The following is a 19,038-nucleotide window of genomic DNA, read 5'->3' as shown; positions in this document are numbered from 1 at the left end:
AAATAAATAAAAACAGAGAATTGTTCTTCTAAAAACTTTTCCTCAGGCCCTGGTGGCTGGAGCGTTACTAAAGATGATTCAAAGAACTTGCTATTCCTGATCTCTCCTAATCTTTATTAGTTTGTGGATTAATTCTTCATTGCTATGATCATATCCAGGTGTGCACACTACGCCCATCCCTTGACATACGGGGGTGTCCCCTCATAATCTTCTGTAAATGTTAGCTTAGCTGGTCTGGCCAGCCCAGGCCATAAAACCAAGGAAGCTGGTTTCACTGTCACCATGGAAACGCCCCCCCCACGCCCCACCCAAGCTCCTTGACCAAATTCAGTAATCTTGGTTTATATAACTTATCTTTGAATGGCCCATTGTCTCCGGGGGAAAGGTCACTATTCATATTCTATTTCTCCTTTTCTTTTTTTCTTGTGTTTTTTTAAGACCAGGGTCTGTCAGTGTCACTCAGGCTGGCCTCACACTGGTGGTGATCCTCCTGTCTCTACCTCCTGAGCGCTGGGACTGCAGGCGTGAACCATGCTTGTCTAGAGGGCAGCTTATACCGGTGTGATCAGAAACCCTATGCTACAGCACACATACCACTGATTTTTTTTTTAAACATTTACTTATTTGGGGATGAGGGTGCCCATGTAGCACAGTGACATATGGAGGTCAGGGAACAAATTGCAGGAGTCAGTTCTCTCCTTATGTGGTTCCCGGGGATGGAACTCAGATCATCAGAGGGTGGCGGCAGATGTCTTTACCACCTCAGCTCTTTCACCAACCTCTCTTCCCTTCCTCAGTGGGACACCAAATCATGACAGCGTTCACCATTTAATGCACTGAGGTCCCGTGGGTGACGAGGTCCTGTGAGCCCCCACCAATTTTTCTGACTTTTCACTAGCCCGAGCTGAGTGTTCGCTCTGCACCAGCAAGAGTCAGGTACTCATGGATATTCATGATCTCACATCTGTCCCTTCAGCATGTGTCAACTGGACACCTCAGCCTGAGGAGCACAGAGGGCAAAAAGCTGTCCCTTCACCAATGTAGCCAGAAATGGCTTTTAATCTGAACTCTGTTATATTTAAATTTTTCATTATCAGTGCTTTAAAATTAGGTCCTTGTAAGGCTGGACACGTGGCTCATGGTTGAGCACTCATCTAGCATGCATGCAGCCCTGGGTTCGAATCCAGGGCCACAGAAACCAGGTGTGGCTGTGCTCCTACCTCATCCCAACGCTTGTGAGGTGGAGGAATTAAGATCAAGGTTATCTTTCGCTACACAGTGAGTTCAAGGCCAGCCTGAGGTACATGAGACCCTGTCTTGTAAAAACAAATATAGTCACTGTATTAAAATGGTACCTGGCCTCCAGTTTCTTGGGAAGGATAGTTGTTCTAGCAATACTCCTGTCCCAGACCTCTGGGTGACAGCTTGCTTTGAGCAAACCTGGTCTGGGGGGCGGGGATTGTCACATGCTCAGCAGGGCTTAGACTGTCCCTTTTCTTATCTCTTGTGTGGTTTCTCAGGTAACAGAGCTTACCCTGTCACTCCTACACCCCAAGTAGTCCCTTTCTAGAAATTACTGTGGGCGGTTCCCTCTAATGAAAATACTTGAGAGTTTACTGTGGTTACAAGTCTCACATCTCCGCCCTCACTCTAGGGCCAAATGAGAGGGAGGGGGGTGCTGGAGGGAGGGTGTGCCCAGCTTCTCCCAAGATCTCAGCGTGGGGCTCTCAGCACTGGAGGGGGTGGTGATGAAGCGGGCAGCCATCAGATCTACTCTATCGAGAAGGTGTGTGTGGGGGCGGGGGTTCACTGTGCTTGTGCTTTGGTTCCTTTGGTATCCACAGGAAGAATAGCTAAACCATTAGACAACTGAAAGTCAAGGGACCAGGAGAAGAGTCTGCATGCCCAAACCTCTGCCACTTTCTTTCCTTTTTTTAAAATTCTCTCATATAGTACACCCCAGCCTCAGTTTCCCCTCCCCCTAGTTCCCTGACTCTGGAATTGCCATGTGCTCCCCCTGAGACTCTGCCTCTAATAAATGAGAATGCTGGGAATGAAAAAGGACTTAAGAAGCCCCAGTTCACACTGAGACCGTGACCGCCTGACTGGAGAGGTCCTGTCCCAAGTTGGGGAGGTAGTTTAGCAGCGAAGCGGTCAGGGCAGAAATAGTGAAGGAGGCAAGTGCATTGTGGGATTGGAAATTGAATAGAATGTCCACTGAGGCAAAGACAAGCTTCACTAGATGAAAGCATGGTCACCAATACCAGTTGAGAAGTCCCATCACCCTTGGGTGTATTGAGTCTGGTTCTGCTTTTTTACTCAGCCTGGCTGTGGCGGCCATCCCAGAGGGGCTGCCCATCGTTGTCATGGTGACGCTGGTCCTGGGGGTGCTGAGGATGGCTAAGAAGCGGGTCATTGTGAAGAAGCTGCCCATCGTGGAGACTCTTGGTGAGGGTTCCCTCCCTGCAATGGAAACTGAGTCAGGTGGAGGTGTGGGGTTGGGATTGCTCACACTCAAGAGGCTTGGCGGGGACAACTCATCTCTCTAAACCTGTTCCCATGGCACCAGGCTGCTGTAACGTCATCTGCTCTGACAAGACAGGCACACTGACAGCCAACGAAATGACAGCGACCCAGCTCGTCACATCCGATGGGTTCCACGCTGAGGTGAGCCTCGTGCTATCCCACAAGGCAGGAGACCAAGGTGTACCCTGCCGGCCCTTCCCCTGCCCAGAGAGATTACACAGAGTCTCCTAGAACAGCGAGGAAGAAGTAAATACCTTGGAGGTCTGTCTAGGAAAGTATGGTGACCAATTTAAGATGGCTTCCTTGATTTTTTTAATTATCAAATTTTATTTTTTATATTTTTGCAGGATAGAACCAAAGGGTCTCCTCCATGCTAGACAGGCACTGTACTACTGAACTGGACTCCCAGCCCCTCACTAACATCCCACCCCGCTTTTGTGGTCTGGGGATTGCCTGGCATGCCCAGTAAACACTAACCCTGAGCTGTCTTCCCCCAACTCGCTCTTCACTTTCACTTGGAGACAAGGCCTTGCTCTGTATCCAGGCTGACTTTGAACTTGAGATCTGCCTGCCTCGGCCTCTCCGCTAGCTAGGATTACAGGCTTGGGCCACTAGGCCCTGCTGCTTTGGGGCTTTTTGAAACAGGGTCCCACTCTGTATAGTCTGGGTTAGGCTGGAACTCAATATGTAGCCCAGACTGTCCCGGAAATTGTGATGAATCGTCTTGTCTCAGCTTCCCACATGCTGGGATTGCCAGGCATGGGTCACCATGCCCAGCTCGTTACAAAATTTAAAGGCTACATAAGTACCTGTCACCACCCGTGACAAACTAACCGAGTGACTCACTGTTTGTGCTCCTCTGACTCTCACATGGCACCCTCCTGAACCAGCAATTTCGTGTCTGGATATATTTCCCACAGAGCTCTCCAGAGCAAAGGATCAGCAAATGGGGGCTCATAGGCCATGGCCTACTCTTGTCAATAATATTTTTTACTTTCTAAAGGTTTTTTTGTTGTATTTTTTTTTTTTTTTTTTTTTTTTTTTGAGACAGATTTATTTATGTGTATGCCTTTGGGCTGGTATAGGCACATAGGTGCAGTGCCCTTGGAGGCCAGAAGAGGGTGTTGGAGTCGCCTGAAGCTGGTGTTACAAGCAGTTTGGAGCCATCTAGTGGTGGTGCTGGGAACTGAACTTGGGTCCCTTACAAGACCAATATGCACTCCACCTCTCTGGCCCCTCAATACCATTTTCCTGGCACACTGTCATGCCCATCTGCAAACATTCCATGGCTGGTTGCTTTTCAGCCCCGGGCTGCACTATCTTGACTGACAGGTTTATGAACTGCAGAAGCCTGGATATTTCCTCTTGGCTTAGGTACGGCTCCTCCCAAGACGTCTCCGTTTGTTTGTGCCTTAGCTTGGAAGGTGCAGCCACAACCTCCACCAGGAGCGCTTGCAGTAGTTTGTCATAGCACGTGCACCTCAACTGTCAGAGAGAGGTCCTGGGCGGCAGACAGTCTGCAGGCTCATCCTCACGTATAGGCTCATGGCTTTGGGGTGACCCTAGGAGAGGGAACGGGTGCCATCCAGGGTTTGGGGGTTGGCTCTTGGTAATACCCTCCATCTGCCATGTCCCTCCAGGTCAGTGGAGTTGGGTACAGCGGCGAAGGGACTGTGTACCTCCTCCCATCCAAGGAAGTAATCAAGGGATTCAGCAATGTTTCGGTGGGGAAGCTGGTGGAGGTGAGTGTTGGGTCGCCATAGTGGGACAGAGGGCGACTTGCCTGGAATGATAAAGGGGGTGATTGACTGACCACAGGGCTTAGGCTGTCACAGCTGCAGACATCACCCCCAGCTGGATGGGAAGGAGGAGGGGCAAGGGAAGGCAGAGCCTGGCGGGGCTTGTGGGTGCGGATCACCCACACTGTGTCGGGTGCGGTCCTCCACGTAAGTCCACATGGCAAGCGGCCTCCAGGGAGTCAGGGACTCCTCCCAAACAGTCCCTCCTCTGCGGCCTTCCCTCCCCTCAGCCCCCTCAGAAACAAATTCAGAGAAGCCCCTGGAGGGCAGAGCTCAGCTCCAGTGTGGCAGGGAAGCAGCAGCAGCCGCCCACACTCCTCTGTCAGGTTTCTAGACTTTTCTCTAAGCTAGCTGTGTACTGCAGAACACTTCCATAAAGCCTGTGGCTTACGTGATGCCTGCTTATCCTCCTCTGCCACTCTCCAGCCCCAGAGCACAGTGTCACCCCAAGTGGAGACCCACGAGCAGTCACTACCACCCCACCACCCTACCTCATACCCTAGTCCTCCTGCACCCAGGGCTCCCCTACGACAGCTTCTGGAACCAGCGCTCCTCCTGAGCCTGGCAGCCCAGCTACTGAGGACACTGAGACAGGAGGGTTGCAAGTTCAAGGGCAGCCTGGGCAACTTAGCAAGCCCTATCTCAGAATAAAAAAACTAAAAACAAATCTGGGGTGTGCAGTTCAGCGGTAGAAGGCTTACCTAGCATGTGAGAGGCCCTGAGTCCAATGCCTAAAGACGGAGGGGTGGGGGGGATCCTTGTGTGTTTCTAAGACACCGACTTATTTGAAGGAAACTCTTGTTGCCTGGCCCAGCTCTAAGGCCATGCCTACTGTGTCCAACCTTTTCATGGTGTGGGTGAGCTCAGGACCCAGGCACTAGATCTCAGTACTGACTGCAGATATTCCAACCGCCCCCCTTCAGGCAGGCTGCGTCGCCAACAACGCTGTCATCAGGAAGAACACTGTAATGGGACAGCCCACAGAAGGGGCCTTGATAGTGCTGGCCATGAAGGTAAGAGGTCAGAAGAGGACATCGGTGTCCTTCTCTGTGGCTCTCCAGTTGTTCCCTTGAGACGGGGTCTCTCACAGAACCTAAGCCAGGCTGGCAGCCAGCAGGCCCAGCTGTCTCCCTGTCACCCATCCTGTCTTCCAGCAGCACTGAAGGGTTCAGGCACACATAACCACTTGCTGACCTAGAAGTTTTGGTTCCAAAAGGAGAAATGCTCCCGCTGGGAGACACAGTGAACATTCCACCGAACTGGAAGCCCAGACTCCCCCCTGGCCACTTTGGGTTTCTGATCCCCTGAAGCAGGCAGGCCAAGAAAGGAAGCACAGTGGTAGCAGGGTACTGATTGCCAAGGGGCACTTGGATTGCTTCTCCACAAGGGAGGTGGGAAAGAGTATGTCTGGAGTGCAGGGGACCCTTCAGGCATCTCTTGGTGCCACCATGTCCTGTGATTAAAGTCAATGGAAAACTACAACCCAGGCCAGATAGGCTGGCGCACAGACCCGTCAGGAATGAAGGTGTGGGTCACTCAGTGCTTGCTGAGGGCAGAGGAAGGACAGAATTGGTAGTAGAAAAAAGTGGTTAGGTGAACCCACAAGAGTCTGTTAAAGGAGCTCAGGAATTATTAAGATATAAAATGGGGATAATACCGTCACGGCTACAGAACGAGATAAACACCACCGCTCCTCCAGCCATTGTCCTCGGTTTCCGCCCAGGGGTGATGGGAACCAACAGCAAGCCGCTCCACACTGCCTGATCCGGTCCTCGCTACCCGAGAGAGATCGTGACCCCTCTCTCTCCTCTTAAATGGTCATACACGCAGACAAGACCACACTCATTTGATCAGACACCCCAAAAGTCATTGGTTGAATGGAATGAATTCCCACAACACTTCCCCCTTTTTTATCTAAATAAGAAGGTTCTATGGAGAGGTGAGATGGCTCAGAGGTTAAAAGCACTGGCTGCTCTTCCAGAGGTCTTGAGTTCAATTCCCAGCAACCACATGATGGCCCACAGCCATCTATAGTAAGATCTGGATCTCTTCTGGCATGCAAGTATACATGTAAGCAGGACACTGTATACATAATAAATAAACAAATCTTTAAAAAAAAAAAAGAAGGTTCTAAACCTAATACAAAGTTATATACAACAAGAACAATAATCAAGTATTGTCTAGAAGAAAGAAAAGGTAATATCATAAACAAAAATGGAACTACAACCAACAAGAACAACATCAAGCAAGAGACACACACTAAATGTCCAAAGGTAATTGGCGAGTCACAGAGATCACTCCAAAAGCTGTCCTATCTTGAAGAGCCTAATCTTGTACCTGAAATGCTCTTAGCTAAGATACGAGAGGATCTTAACTGTAACCATCTAGTCTTCAACGCCATCAAAGACCTGAGAAAGAAAATAATATTACCTGAGTAAGCAGGAAGTGCAAGCAAGCAACTTCTGAAAAATGCAAGAAATGACAGAGACAGCTGGCTGCCTGGACAGTCACCCAGTGTTTCTCTGCAACATGGGGGTGTCCACTGTTGGCCACAGGCCTAGATTATCAGACAGACCATCCTCAGAGGCAGGAAAATTTGAAAGACTGTCCCATTGTGTCTTGGCAAGTTTCATCAGTCGCTTTTCCTCGTGTCCTGCTCGTCCGGATTGGACAGCGTACATACTGTCAGCAGTTGAGGCAAGGGCAGTTCTCTGCCCAACAGGCCATTTTTTGCCAAGAAGAAAACAAATTCTATACGGAGTGTCTTCGATGCCCAACATCCTCTCAGGAGTAGATCAGTGCTGCCGGGAGCAATCATGTCTGATGTCAACATAGCTATAAATACCAGCTAAGGCCATGTGACCAATTACAGAAACAAGGATTATAACTGACATGAATGCCTTTAATCCCAGCACTTGGGAGGCAGAGGCAGGCAGATCTCTGTGAGTTCGAGGCCAGCCTGGTCTACAGAGTGAGTTCCAGGAAAGGCAGGACTGTTATATAGAGAAACCTTGTCTCAGAAAACAAAATACAAACAAACAAACAAATGAAAATGTGTTTGTGCATAGATATGCATATATTAAGCAGATATCTGTGCTTGCTTGCTTTCTTTTTCATGCAATTATATTGGTTCCATCAGTTCTGCTCCTTTAGGAAACCCTGACTAGTAGACACGGACTCTGGGGATTCGAACTCAGTCCTCAGGTTTGCACAGCAAGCCCTCTTACCTGCTGAGCCATCTCCCCAGCCCTAGACATCGTGTTTGTGATCTGCCCACCCCTCTCTTATATCACTTTCACAATGTTATTAGTTTTCGGTAGTGAGAACGGAACCCAGGGCATCGTCTCTGCCTGAGTTAAACTCCAGTACTTTTTACTTTGAGAAACGCCCTTGCTGTGTGGCCCAGGTTGGTCTTGAACTCACAATCCTGCCTCAGCCTCTGAGTAGGTATGACTACAGGCATGTGCCACCACACCCTGCCCACCATCACATCTCCATGCTTTGTGAACTCCTGGGGTGACACAAACAAACATCTACTCACCCAGATAGGGCACTCCCAAAAGAATCAATTCCACCCAGGCCCAGCTTGGTGGGTGATTGACTTCATTGGGTTTGCTCAAAGTAGCATGGTGATTATAAACAGCAGCATCCCTGTGGAGCCCAGCCCTGATCTGGTGTGCCCCCTGCCGGGAATCTTCTGCCTTCCGAATGTTCTAGCATATCCCTGCTGCAGCTGAGGTAGGGTTGAGGAGGTGAGGATCTGATGCCCACTCTACCCCTCCTTCAACAGGCCTCATTTTGAGGGTCTCGGGATAAGTCACAGCTTCTCGGATAACAATACTGATGGCTGCCTTTCTCAGAGGACAGCATTCCACAGCACAGCCACTGTTCACCACCGTGGGGGCTGCTGACATATCTGTGCTTTGAGGAGGATGAGGGGATGGGGAACCCTTTCCAGGCATGGTGTCACACGCCTTTAATCCCAGCACTGGGGAAGCAGAGCTAGGCAGATCTCTGTGAGTTCAAGTCCAGCCTGACCTACATAGCAAATCCAGGCCAGCCAGGGCTACATAGTGAGACCCTGTCTCAATAGGGAAGTGGGGTCCTCAGAGCCCCTCCTTCCCCAATCCATTCCCACCTCTACCACTTCCGCCGGAGTTCTGGAATTCCTTTCTCTCTCAAACACTGTCTCTAATGCATGGGTGCCTGGCTAACACTGGTTTGCTTTTGGAAACCCGAGTTTGACCTGGTGAGCAATAGGCCCCAAAGTCACCAAAGACCACAACCACACGGGTGATGATCCTGCAGGCCCCAGACTGCACCCTCCCAAATGCCGTTGTTCCTCAGCAGTTTCCAGAGGCTTGGTCCTGGGACAAGAGAAAAGAAACTGTTTCCTGGGTGAGACCTCTGAAGCAGGCAGCCTTCCCATAGCTACTGCTGGGTTTCTGTAGTTTGGATGCTGATTTACACAGACAGAGCTTAGCAGACAGCAGTGGTTCTCAACCCATGGGTCACAAGGGTGTGTGTGTGTGTGTGTGCAAACGACCTCTTCACAGTAAGTCACCTAAGACCATTGGAAAACACATATTTCCAATTTCCGATTTATAACAGTTGTAAAATTACAGTTATGCAGTAGCAACAAAAATAATTTTATGTTGGGGGTCACCACAACATGAGGAACTGTATTAAAGGGTCGCAGCATTAGAAAGGTTGAGAACCACTGGCCTACAGCCTGGTTTGGGATGACTCCCTGAAAATATCCCACCTTACGCCCTAGATGAACTTAGGTGGTGTCAAAGATTCCTACACACGGAGAAAAGAGATTCCCTTCAGCTCAGAGCAGAAGTGGATGGCAGTGAGGTGCAGCCTGAAGAATGAGGTGAGCCTGGCTTGTGTTAAGACAGAGTCTCACTGTGGGGCCCAAGCTAACCTGGAAGCCTCCTACCTTAGCATTTGAGAGCTGGGATGGATGACAGGAGTACACCATGGCTGTGCCGTCCTCTGTCCGTTACCAAAACAAGGCACAAACACCTGGGGGGAGAGGATGGCAAGCCCAGCACCTTCCAAGACTTCCAAACTGAGGTGACAACTATGGACTGGGCATTCTGACCTAATGCTCACAGTGGGGACCCTGACCCAGCCTCAGCCCTGGGGATTAGCATTGTGGAGTCTCTGACTCCTATTAACCTGCACTGGGAAGTCCAGGTGTGGACCGAGGGACCTGTTTTTTGAGGGAATTCTTGTATAAGCTCAAGTGTGAGGCAGCAGTCTATGCAGCAGGAAGCACCCAGTGACCGCAGATTTTTTTCCTTTTCTTTTCCAAGGATCAGGAAGACGTTTACTTCATGAAGGGGGCCTTTGAGGAAGTAATCCATCACTGTAGCATGTACAACAATGGGGGCATCCCCCTGCCTCTGACGCCCCAACAGAAGTCCTGCTGGCAGCAGGAAGAGAAGAAGATGGGGTCGCTTGGCCTGCGGGGTTGGTGTCATGGCTCCCTCCTCTGGCCTCTGGGGCCTTGAGTTGGCCTGTAGTATTGCCGGGATGCATGAGAGCAGGGTCCGGGGTGAATCTGCCACCAGCCAGAATGCAGGCAGGGGTGAGCTGACAGCAATTCCCAACGTGACAGTCCACAAAGTGCCTAGTCACCCCTAGCCCCCCATGACACCTGCTAATCCAGGTGTGGCTCGTGTATGGAAGGGGTGTTGCTCGCCAAGTTCTCTAGGGCATATGAAGTTTGTGCCATGAACATAATTTCAGGCACCATTTCACTCCCTGCCATGAAAACCTAGAACTCTCAGACGAGGGGAGACACTTCATTTCGTGGCGTATGCAGCTTTCTCGGCTTCAGGGTCAGTGTCTTCCCCTCGGGCTGATGTTAAACCCTGTGCCATTTGCTTCCCTGTCCCTTGTTGGAGAAAACATCTCAAAACACTCTGGAATACTTGTACTCCATGGGGGCAGGGCTAGGAGAGGCGCTGGGCTCACCCTGTCCATTACCTCGACCTCCCTACTTTGGGAACAGATGAGTGTGCATTGAGCCCGCGGCAGGCGGGGCTGTCCCAGATGCCTGTCTGTCATCCCCCAGGAGCTTCAGCTGGACAGCCAGCCTCAGACAATCATCTGAGCTATTCCCACACCCCTCCCTCCCTATCCAGCACCCCTGTGCTGCCCTGAGGGTCACAGTAGGGCTTGCTAGGACTAAAGATGGTCACCAGCCCCCAGAAACCTGTCCTTGTGTCTCTCACAGTGCTGGCCCTGGCATCTGGGCCCGAGCTGGGGAGACTGACATTCCTGGGTCTGGTGGGTATCATCGACCCCCCGAGGGCTGGCGTCAAGGAAGCAGTCCGGGTCCTCTCGGAGTCTGGTGTGTCAGTGAAGATGGTGACAGGAGATGCCTTAGAGACGGCCATGGCCATAGGTAACCAGGGTGAGGCTGGGAGTGAAGGGATCACGCCCAGCTGACAGGGATCTGAGCTGTGTAGACCAGTGCTCCCTGCTCCAGCTTGTGTCCAAACTGGGGGAAAGTCCACATGTAAACTGAGGACCTGCTATGTGTTTAGGGGCTTGTTTAGGCACAGGTGGCACCCACACCGTGGAGTTCCAGTCTGGCTCCCTCCACCGGCTGGGCGTCTTTGACGAGTCATGGAGCCACGCTGGTCCTCACGTCTCTTCATCAGCGGTGGGCCGGCAGACCCCCTCTGCCTCCTCTAGTTAGGTCTATCGAGCTGTCAGGGTGGTTTTGCCCAACTCAGCCCAAGGCCGTGAGGTCACAGCTAGAGTCTCAGAGCCCTCATGTGAGGTGCCAGTGGCATTTCCCAGCAGTGTGGCCTCAGGGAAGCCAATTTTCACGTAGTTTCCTCCTCATGGGCAAATAGAGGTTCACCGTGGTTATCAGACACTGACTCAGATGGGCTAAAGTCAGGTGTGTTGCATGCTGGGTGGGACAGGACCACAGTTCGGGCCCTGGAGGTACTCCTCAGCCTTAACTCCCCTCCCAAGGAAGAACCATCGGCCTGTGCCACGAGAAGCCGAAAGCCATGTCTGGAGAGGAGGTGGAAGGCATGGAGCAGGACGCACTGGCTGCCCGAGTGAGGCAGGTGGGTTCTCCCGGGGCGGGGGCAGATGGGGCAGGGATGGAGAGGTCCTCCAGCTCCTCTGTCCACTGATGACTCTTTGACTCCCTATGCCAGGTGTCTATATTCTTCAGGACCAGCCCAAAGCACAAGGTTAAAATCATAAAGGTAACTGGGCCGAACGACAGGGTCCATTCAGGGTGGGACCATCCAGGGTGACAGGCTCTCAGCTGGCCAAGTGACAGGGATGGTGGGGGCGGTGGGGGGGGTGGCATGCTGCTAAGATGACCTTGGCTGTAGCTTTCTTCTCTAGACAGCTGCATGCCTCCCATGTATCCATCCCTGCTTGCGGGCCAGAATGCTATCACATGTTTAGCTGCAGAGGATGCTGGGAAATGCCATCTCTAGTGGGATGGGCACTTCCCAGCTAAAACAGGGGTAGATCCCCTTATGGGGTTGTTGGGAAGCTGGGGACCACTGACCACAGACACTAGGAACAGCCCTGGGAATGAGATGATGTAAAGAGAAAATATTTAGGTGCCAACACGGACCTGCCATGGTTTCTCTTTGTCAACCAGAAGCCTGTGAGTTTCAGAGCTTTCCCACGTCTGCACCTGGCAGTTCCCTGAGTTCCTTGGTAGCCATGTTTTGCTCTTTGGGGGCTGTTTGAGGGGGTACTGGGGCATTTAGTTTTTAGTGATGAAGAATAAATGCCAGCCACATATGCTGGCTCACAATTGTCATCCCAGTACTCAGGAGGCTGAGGCAGGAGGATCATGAGTTCCAGGACAGTCTGAGCTACACAGAAAGACACTGTTCCAAAAAGAGAGAGAGAGACCGAATTTTGTATATATGAACATGGGTGCATACAGGCCACAGTGCATGTATAGAGGTCAGGTGACAACCTGTGGGAGTCAGTTCTCTATTAACCACGTGACTACAACTCAGGTCATCGAGATCGACGGCAAGCTCCTTTACCCGTTGAGACATCTTGCCAGCCCAGAGATAAGGCTTCTAATGGCTTTATTTACTGCTGACTGATAGCAACTTTTACCAGTCACTTCTGTTGTCCTAGACGGGGTGTCAACAGCCTGTGAGTCCAGGACGGTGGCTGCCACTTGCTTTGCAGATGGAGAAACTAAGGTTGGGTAGTTCAGGGCCATGCCCTCTTCCACAGCCACTGCAGTAGAGTGACTGTGACCAGGCCAGCTGACCCCAGCGTCTAGCCGATGGGTGGCTGCTGCCTCCGTGGTTCACCAGGCAGGGCCTCAAGAAAGTCTAGGAGGGTCCTCGGGCTGCGGCCCTCCATCACCTGCTCTTCCCAAAGGCATTGCAGGAGTCAGGGGCCATTGTAGCCATGACGGGGGACGGTGTGAATGATTCAGTCGCCCTGAAGTCTGCGGACATCGGGATCGCCATGGGCCAGACAGGGACGGACGTCAGCAAAGAGGCTGCCAACATGATTCTGGTGGACGATGACTTCTCAACTATTATGTGAGCTGCTATAACCAGCATCCCCAGGATGTGCTGTAGTGGGTATGAGGAGCCTTGCTCAGGGTTCAGGGGACTCTCTGAAGAGAGCTGTATCCCAAGCTCACTCCAAACGTATGGAACTTCTCAAAACAGGGTCCTGGGGCCATCCTGTCATTCGTCACTGTGGGATATAAAGAAAACCTAGAGCCACTTGACTAGTCAGCAACAGAGAGCTGTTAAAAATCACATTTGGGGGCAGGAGGGATGGCTCAGGCAGCAAAGCGCTTGGCCTGCAAGCATGGGGAACCGAGTGTGGCACCCTGAGTTCACGAGAAAATGCAGGCAGGGGGCACAGGCTGTTGATCCTACCGCTACGGAGGAGCCAGACAGAACCAGGGCTGGCTAGCTGGCCAACCTCCCCTGATCGGTGAGCTCCAGGCCAGTGAGAGATCTGTGTCAAAGAAGGACAGCCATCCTGGGGCTGACACCCAGGCTGTCCTCTGACCCCCACATGTGCGCACATCTGCACAAATAGAAGTCACAGTTGGAGGCCCGACAAGGAGGCACAGATCTGGGATTCCTGAATTCAGGAGGTGAGGCAGGAGGATTAAAGTTGCCTTTCTCTGGATTTAATTTGAAGCTATAATTAAGACTAATCTTTAGTAAATCAGTACTTAGGGTACAGAAGAGTATTTGGAAGAGTGCTTTGAACAGCAGAGGCACCAGTGTAGCAACATTTCTCTGCTATTAAAAATTCTCTTCCAAGAATGATTTAGTGTGTGTGTGTCCCACGGACATAGCCATAGGAGTGTGCCTGTAAGCCTGGCACCGTGAGGGGCAGAGAGAGGAGGACCCCTGGGGCTTGCTGGCTGCCAGCTTTGCTCCAGGCTCTGTGAAACACTGATTCCAAAGGAGTAAGGCAGAGAGGCAGCAGGACATCCAACATGTTCTTAGGGCCCCCACACACATGTTCTGACACATAAACCGCACAGGTACATACATACACACACACACACACACACACACACACACACACACACACACACACACACAGACGGACAGATGGTAATGTCTCTGAACCTCTCAGACCCTTTCCTGTTCTGCCTCCAGTGTGTGCGGAGCTTGGGTTTCTTTCGCTCTGCTGTGTCCAACTGCAGGTGGATTGTACTGTCAGCATCTGAGCACAGTTGGGGCCCTGGGCTCCAGCCGAGAGGGGTCACACACAGGATTTGCACAGAAGGGCGGACATCACCTCCTACCAGTGTGTCCCAGCTGTGCCAGCAAGGGCTACCTGCACTGTTGCGTGTGAGCTGACCACGCCACGCCCCCAGGACCTTTCTGCCCACTCTCACTCACCTCCCTTTCAGGAGCGCGGTGGAGGAAGGCAAAGGCATCTTCTACAACATCAAGAACTTCGTCCGCTTCCAGCTGAGCACGTAAGCAGAGGCAGATGTTCCTCCGTGGTCAGCGGGCACTGAATCTGGTGCATGCGTTGATGGGCTGCCTGTCGCCTGTGCCCTGCAGGAGTATTGCAGCCCTGAGCCTCATTACCCTGTCCACCGTGTGCAACCTGCCCAGCCCCCTCAATGCCATGCAGATCCTGTGGGTGAACATCATCATGGATGGGCCGCCGGCGCAGAGGTGAGGCAGCAGGCTGAAGGCAGGACCACGTGAGCTCCCTCTTGGAATCTCCAGGCTGCTGAAGTGTGAGCAGCTTCTTGAAGGGCATGAATGCAGAAATGGAGCCTTGTGCCGTCTCTGTTACGGCCCTCTCCTGGAGCCCATGGCTCAGTCCCACTGTATAGTCAGGTCACCACCTCCAAGAAGTCCTCCCTGATCACTCTAACAGTGGTGGCCTCATCCTTGGGCCTCTGCCCATCCTTTTCCCCGAAGGGGAAAGTATCATTTTTCTGACTGGTTGGATCCATCCCTACTGTAGCTGGTGACTATGGACGTGATGCCCCTTGACCCTTGGATGGTGATTGCATGACATAGATGCTCATGAACTCATTGGTGGCACAGGAGACCTGTGTGCCCAGCAGCCTTGGTTGCTTGCACAGGGAGGTGTCATTCCAAACGGGGCTGCTGTTACTGTTAACATCACTATAACCATCTGCTGTGGTACACCGAGAGGGAAGGCCGGTTCATTTTCCCAGAGCCCAGGGAGGGCTGCAGCTTCCACAAGGCTCCCTGTGTGTGTAAGACAGCAGGTGAGGTAGCTCCCAGGTCTCTAGCCCATGTGCAACATCTCCTGATGTTTCCGAGTGACAAATGATGAGTCTCTGACAGATGGACCCTGGAGGGCAGAGCTGGGTCCTGTTTCTCCAGGCCTCACTCAGGACCCCGCATGGTAGTGGGAACTGCATGGGGGGGGGGGGGTGTCAGGAGTTCATGACATGGGAAAGGCCAAAGCCTGGTGCTGGTCCTTGTTAGGTGCTCTGGCCTCTCTGCATCTAGATGCTTGGAGAGAGGTGAGTAGAGAGCTATGGCTATCCCTGGGATAGTCACTGTGGGACAAGAACAGCCCCGCTCACCGGCGACAGTCCAGAGGGCAAGGCTGAAGCATGGGTCTCAGGGGTCCTTTTTAAAATTTTGGCTTTTTGAAGCAGGCTCTTACTCTGTAGTTCAGGCTAGTTGGGGGATTCACTATATAACCTAGGCTGGCCTTGAACTCAGAGATCCTCTTGCCTCAGTCTCCGGAAAGCTGGGGTTACAGGTGTGTGCCACCTGGCCCAGCTTCCAAGTGACCTTGCTATTTCAAAGCATCACTTGCCTTGTTCTGCACAGCCTGGGGGTGGAGCCTGTGGACAGAGATGCCCTGCGGAGGCCTCCCCGGAGCGTCAGGGACACGATCCTGAACAGAGCCCTGATCCTGAAGGTCCTCATGTCAGCTGCTGTCATCATAGGAGGGACCCTCTTTATCTTCTGGAGAGAGGTGAGCAGGGCAGGCATTGGCTTGCTCAGGAACAGTCGGGAGCCCTGTGCAGGACCGGGTCATCTCTCCGGGGAGACAGACACACAGCTTGGTGTTATCAGAGGCCAGAGAGTGGGTGGTGGGTACAGATGCCTGGGAGAGGTGGGGAGAAGTGTGTGGGTCAAGTACTGTGGCCAGAGAGCAGAGAGCGGGTGTTTGGATGACGGGCACTATTTTTATTGTCACAGGAGACTACAGGATCCCCTTACACTCTGAGACTATCTTAGCACAGGTCAATTTTCAAGGCCCATTGGGCCAGAGAGCCTCTGGCATGATTATATATGGCCAAGACGAGGAATTGAGCAGGGATCCCCATTGTGTTTAGACATGTCCTCCAGGGCATCCAGATGGGAGCTTCCTTCTGAAAGCCTGCCTGGTAGCCAGGGTAGAGGGGTGTACACTGGACTGACTGAGCTGTATTCCAGCCTGATGAGGATTCTGGGGGTGGGGGGGTGGGGAGGGAACGGAGGCAAAAACTGAAAACTTGCACCCACAAATCCATCTCACTGGGGCTCTGGCCAGTCCTTGTGACGAGTCAACCCAGGCAGACACAGCTTAGGCCTCGACATTCTTACCATGCCACATTGTCTTTGGGACCAGCTGTCCCACACTCCTCATGGGTTCTGTTTTTTTTTTTTTTTTTTTTTTTTTTTTTGATTTTTCGAGACAGGGTTTCTCTGTGTAGTTTTGCGCCTTTCCTCGAACTCAGAGATCCACCTGCCTCTGCCTCCTGAGTGCTGGGATTAAAGGCGTGCGCCACCACCGCCCGGCTCCTCATGGGTTCTGATCTGTGGGTCTGGGTAGTGTCGTGACCTGTGAGGCAGTTACCTACTAGGACAGTGTTTCCAACCTTCCTAATGCTGCGACCCTTTTATTCAGTCCCCAATGTGAGGTGACCCCTAACCATAAAATTATTTCCATTGCTAGTTCATAACAGTAATTTTGCTGCTTTTATGAATCATAATGTTTTCCGATGGTCTTAGGTGACCCTTATGAAAGGGTCGTTTAATCCCCAATGGGGTTGTGACCCACAGGTTGAGAACTGCTGCTCTAGGAGCAGCTGTCTTTCCTTTCTCTGCTACCTGTGCTGGCAGCTGACACTCCTGATAGAAGACAAGGCTCTTCCCAGGGTGGGAGTCCCCTGGGGCTGGCACAGAGTCAGCTTCTAGGGTACACCTTTGGGGCTGGGTTGACCAGCAATCCTCAGGCAGCACACACAGGTCACCCCTGGCACACTGACTGTACCCCTCAGCTCTAAGGCAGGGGGTCCCCTTCCCTCTCTGCCGTGAGCATACCTATGTACTGGATTCCAGATCCCAGAGAATGGGACCAGCACTCCACGCACCACCACCATGGCCTTCACCTGCTTCGTGTTTTTCGACCTCTTCAATGCCCTAAGCTGTCGCTCTCAGGTGAGCAGGGCTGAGACCCAGCCCCAAGCCCCACCCCTGTGGACCCACAACAGGGGGCCCCTGTAGACAGGGAACACTGTTCCACTGCCTCTCATACTCTTGGCAAAGTTTTGGGGAGAGGGGTGCAGGGATCAGATTTCATGTCCCCCAGTGGCTCAGGTCCAACAAGCCTCAACACTTGCCATTCTGTCCAGGTGCCAACTCGGGGCGGGGGGGGGGGGGGGATACAGACTGCACAGCGTCCCAGGGGCACAGCTGCTGAACCCACACTGTGTGCTTGCAAAAGCCCAATCAGGCCTCTCCTCCCCACAGACCAAGCTGATATTTGAGATTGGCTTCTTCCGGAACCGCATGTTCCTCTACTCGGTCCTCGGGTCCCTTCTCGGGCAGCTGGCTGTGATCTATGCCCCGCCCCTGCAGCGGGTCTTCCAGACAGAAAACCTGAGAGCTCTGGGTGAGTGAGGGAACAGGAACAAGTGGTCCCCCGAGATGACCGCCGCCTGGGGTGGAGCTGCGGGGGCCACAGAGGAGGAGATTTCAGGGCCATTCTGGAGTTTGGTCTGCAGCATCTGCTCTGTGTCACCTAGAGTAGGAAGGTGACATGCAGATACAGGGAACGCAAATGAAGCCCTGAAAGAGGCCCCCTCTGCTGAAAGTGGGACCTAAGGCTAGGACTGGGTGGCAGCACCCTGAACCTCAGGACACACACAGTCTGAGGGCTTGACTGGGGTGACTTGGACAGGTGCTCATCTGAGCTGGCCATCTGGCAGTTCTTGCTGAAAGGGACATAATTTAGCAGCCTGGGATGCTCAACGGCCACTGTGTGCATGCTCTGCTCTGGAGCCCAGGACGCTCCCACAGCCAAAGAGCAGTGGGGACAGGAAGCAAACTGTCCCTATTCCTGTAGGGACAGGCCCTGCAGAGGAACTAGCCCAAGAACAGCCGTGACAGGTCCCTAGCTTTCCTCTGTCACCTCCACCCAGGAGTGGAGAACAGAGGGTCAGCTCCCAGGTCCAGCACAGCTCACTACAGACCCCAAACGGTCACCCGGGTGTGAAGATGTGCAGACAGGGCACTGGAGACCTGGATAAAGCCAGGATGGGCCCCCCTCCCTGTGATCTAGAATCAGTGTCCCTGCAGGCCCCAGCGAGCGCCCTATGGGAGCATAGAAAAAGAACCCAGGAGCTGGGGAGACAGGACAGCATGAGGGCCCAAGTCTGAGCCTCAGAATGCATGCACCAGTAATGCCAGGGCTGGGGAGGCAGAGACAGCTTCAGGGGCTCTGTGGCCAGCTAGCTTAGCTGAAAATGGTGGGCTCCAGGTTCAGTGAGAGCTGTCTGGAAAAAAATAAAAAGGTGAAGAGCAAAATACAACACCCAATGTCGACCCTGACCTCTGCCTGCATGTTCCTGCAAGCCCACACACAAAACCCTTCGGCTGGGACTGTAGCTCTGTTGGAAGAGGGCTTGCTTGGCACACACACAGCCTTGGGCTCCATCCCCAGCACCACGTAACCTAGGCCTGCCTGTAATTCCAACAGTGACACTGGAGAGGGAGCCAGGAGGATCAGGAGTACCAAGTTGTCCTTAGTTGCGTAGTAAGTTCGTGGCTAACCTGAACTACCCGAGACCCTATCTCAGAAAGACAGGAACCCCCAAGCAAGTTTCTAAGCAGCTTTTTCCATGGTGAGGAAGAAAGTCAGCTTGCAAAAACCATGGTGACTCATTTGGGCATCCAGTGTCACAGAAGGACCCTGGCTTCTCCAAGAGTGGCCAGCC

General features: G+C 52.5%; 1 protein-coding gene across 1 annotated transcript in view; it reads left to right on the top strand.

The window, feature by feature from the left end:
- Nucleotides 1-19,038, top strand: part of Atp2c2 (ATPase secretory pathway Ca2+ transporting 2) — a 62,860-nt gene that overhangs the window by 39,226 nt on the left and 4,596 nt on the right. The window contains exons 12-26 of the mRNA XM_052727965.1: nt 2,324-2,448; nt 2,570-2,667; nt 4,167-4,268; nt 5,249-5,338; nt 9,103-9,204; nt 9,650-9,806; nt 10,576-10,746; nt 11,328-11,425; nt 11,519-11,569; nt 12,729-12,895; nt 14,242-14,310; nt 14,399-14,515; nt 15,662-15,809; nt 17,162-17,260; nt 17,573-17,714. Coding sequence (XP_052583925.1) covers nt 2,324-2,448; nt 2,570-2,667; nt 4,167-4,268; nt 5,249-5,338; nt 9,103-9,204; nt 9,650-9,806; nt 10,576-10,746; nt 11,328-11,425; nt 11,519-11,569; nt 12,729-12,895; nt 14,242-14,310; nt 14,399-14,515; nt 15,662-15,809; nt 17,162-17,260; nt 17,573-17,714 — 1,736 coding nt within the window. The remainder of the gene's footprint in view (nt 1-2,323; nt 2,449-2,569; nt 2,668-4,166; nt 4,269-5,248; nt 5,339-9,102; nt 9,205-9,649; nt 9,807-10,575; nt 10,747-11,327; nt 11,426-11,518; nt 11,570-12,728; nt 12,896-14,241; nt 14,311-14,398; nt 14,516-15,661; nt 15,810-17,161; nt 17,261-17,572; nt 17,715-19,038) is intronic.

This window comes from Peromyscus californicus, unplaced genomic scaffold (assembly GCF_007827085.1).
Source record: "Peromyscus californicus insignis strain IS unplaced genomic scaffold, ASM782708v3 Scaffold_8__1_contigs__length_139910024, whole genome shotgun sequence".
NCBI lineage: Eukaryota > Metazoa > Chordata > Mammalia > Rodentia > Cricetidae > Peromyscus > Peromyscus californicus.
This window is presented reverse-complemented; position numbering and strand designations above follow the sequence as displayed.